General features: G+C 52.6%; 1 protein-coding gene across 1 annotated transcript in view; it reads left to right on the forward strand.

The window, feature by feature from the left end:
• Window positions 1-1200: 1200 nt before the first annotated feature.
• The window catches only part of LOC111389189, a 2979-nt gene continuing 2606 nt past the window's right edge, over window positions 1201-1573 (forward strand). Inside the window, exon 1 of the mRNA XM_023014080.1 lies at window positions 1201-1376. Coding sequence (XP_022869848.1) covers window positions 1201-1376 — 176 coding nt within the window. The remainder of the gene's footprint in view (window positions 1377-1573) is intronic.

Here is a 1573-nt window from a genome sequence, read left to right on the forward strand (position 1 = left end):
GATTACTTACTGCGAACAGGTCACTGACAGGGAAGCCCTTTCGGCCCTGAAAGGTGGCCTCAACATGAACACTTTGTTTTGGAGGGACGTGCGCAGCAAGAATCCCTCCACGTACGACGAGCTGGTGGAGATGATGAGGGTGGAAATAATTAGTGAAGAAATGATTGATCATCGTAACCGTGCCACGCAGGGACTCCCTCCCCCACAGAGGCAGGTAGGTCGAGGCCCCGCAGCGCCCCTTGTTACTCAGCAATGGACCCAAGCAGGGCATACCATAGCTCCCACATCCGGACAGGCCCTAGCTTTCGCCACATTGAACGCAGTGCCGGTGTTGGCATATGATAGCGCACCCACTGAGGCAGCACCATCCGGAAGAACTGACAACAACAACAAGAAGAAGAAGAGGCCAAACAGGCCCTTGCCAGGAGCAAGATTTTGTACTTTCCATCAACTATATGGGCATGACACCAGTGAGTGTCGGGATGTCAACCGGCGCCCTGATCGAAGCAACCCCCTCACTTCCAGCAGAAATGAGCACCCCCGCAGATCCCCCTCCCCGAGGAGGGAAGGAAGGGGTCACCAGGAACAACCTCCTAGCAGAAGAGAATCAAGAAACCGAGGCCAATCCAGGAAAGAGAACCAAGCTCAATTCGCTGGAAGCCAGGTCATCAGGGAAATCGATACCATCATCGGGGGACCCCACGTCGGTGGCAACACCAGGAACGCCCAGAGAAATTATACAAGAGAAGCTAAGGATCCCCCGATGATCACCTACATTGTCGACAAATCAAAAACAGCGAACAAGATGGCCCCAATCACCTTCTCGCAGGAAGACGCAGAGGGAGTTCACCATCCCCATTGCGATGCTCTGGTTGTAAGGGCCGTAGTGGCTAGAAACGGATTAAAACGCATGCTCGTTGACAACGGCAGCTCCGTGAACATATTGTTTGGCTCCACTTTTGACAAAATGCAAATTGAACATGGGTTAATCCCCATGACCGACCCGCTGTTCGGATTCACTGGGGACAGCATCATCCCACGAGGGCGGATTACCCTGCCTGTGGAAATGGGTTCGGCCCCCCTGGTCGCCCAGCATTTCATGGAATTTCTGGTGGTAGATCATAGGTCGGCTTATCATGGGTGTTGGGCATACCGGCTCTAAAAGATCTTTGGGCTGTGACGTCCATTCACTATCTGTGCATGAAATTCCCAACCGAACGTGGGATTGCAACGGTTCGGGGCGATCAGATGAGCTCCAGGGTATGCTACCTGAACTCACTACGCAAATCGGAGCCCCGGACTATCAATGTAATTCTAGCAGAAGTACCCGCTGAAGCCGGTACGGACGTGGAGATGCTCGACGCCCCTGAACAAGGGCATACCTCTGAACAAGAGGAAGATGTCATAATGGAAGAGGCCCCTGAACAAGGACACCCTCTTGACGAGTTAGATCCCCGAATAATTGATTATGAACCAAACGCGACCCCAATGGAAGAACTGGAAACTTTTCCAGTCAATCCAGAAGACCCCAATCAAGTCTTGCGCATAGGGAAGTCATTATCGCCTGAAGCAA

This window comes from Olea europaea, unplaced genomic scaffold (assembly GCF_002742605.1).
Source record: "Olea europaea var. sylvestris unplaced genomic scaffold, O_europaea_v1 scaffold568, whole genome shotgun sequence".
NCBI classification, from domain to species: Eukaryota; Viridiplantae; Streptophyta; class Magnoliopsida; order Lamiales; family Oleaceae; genus Olea; species Olea europaea.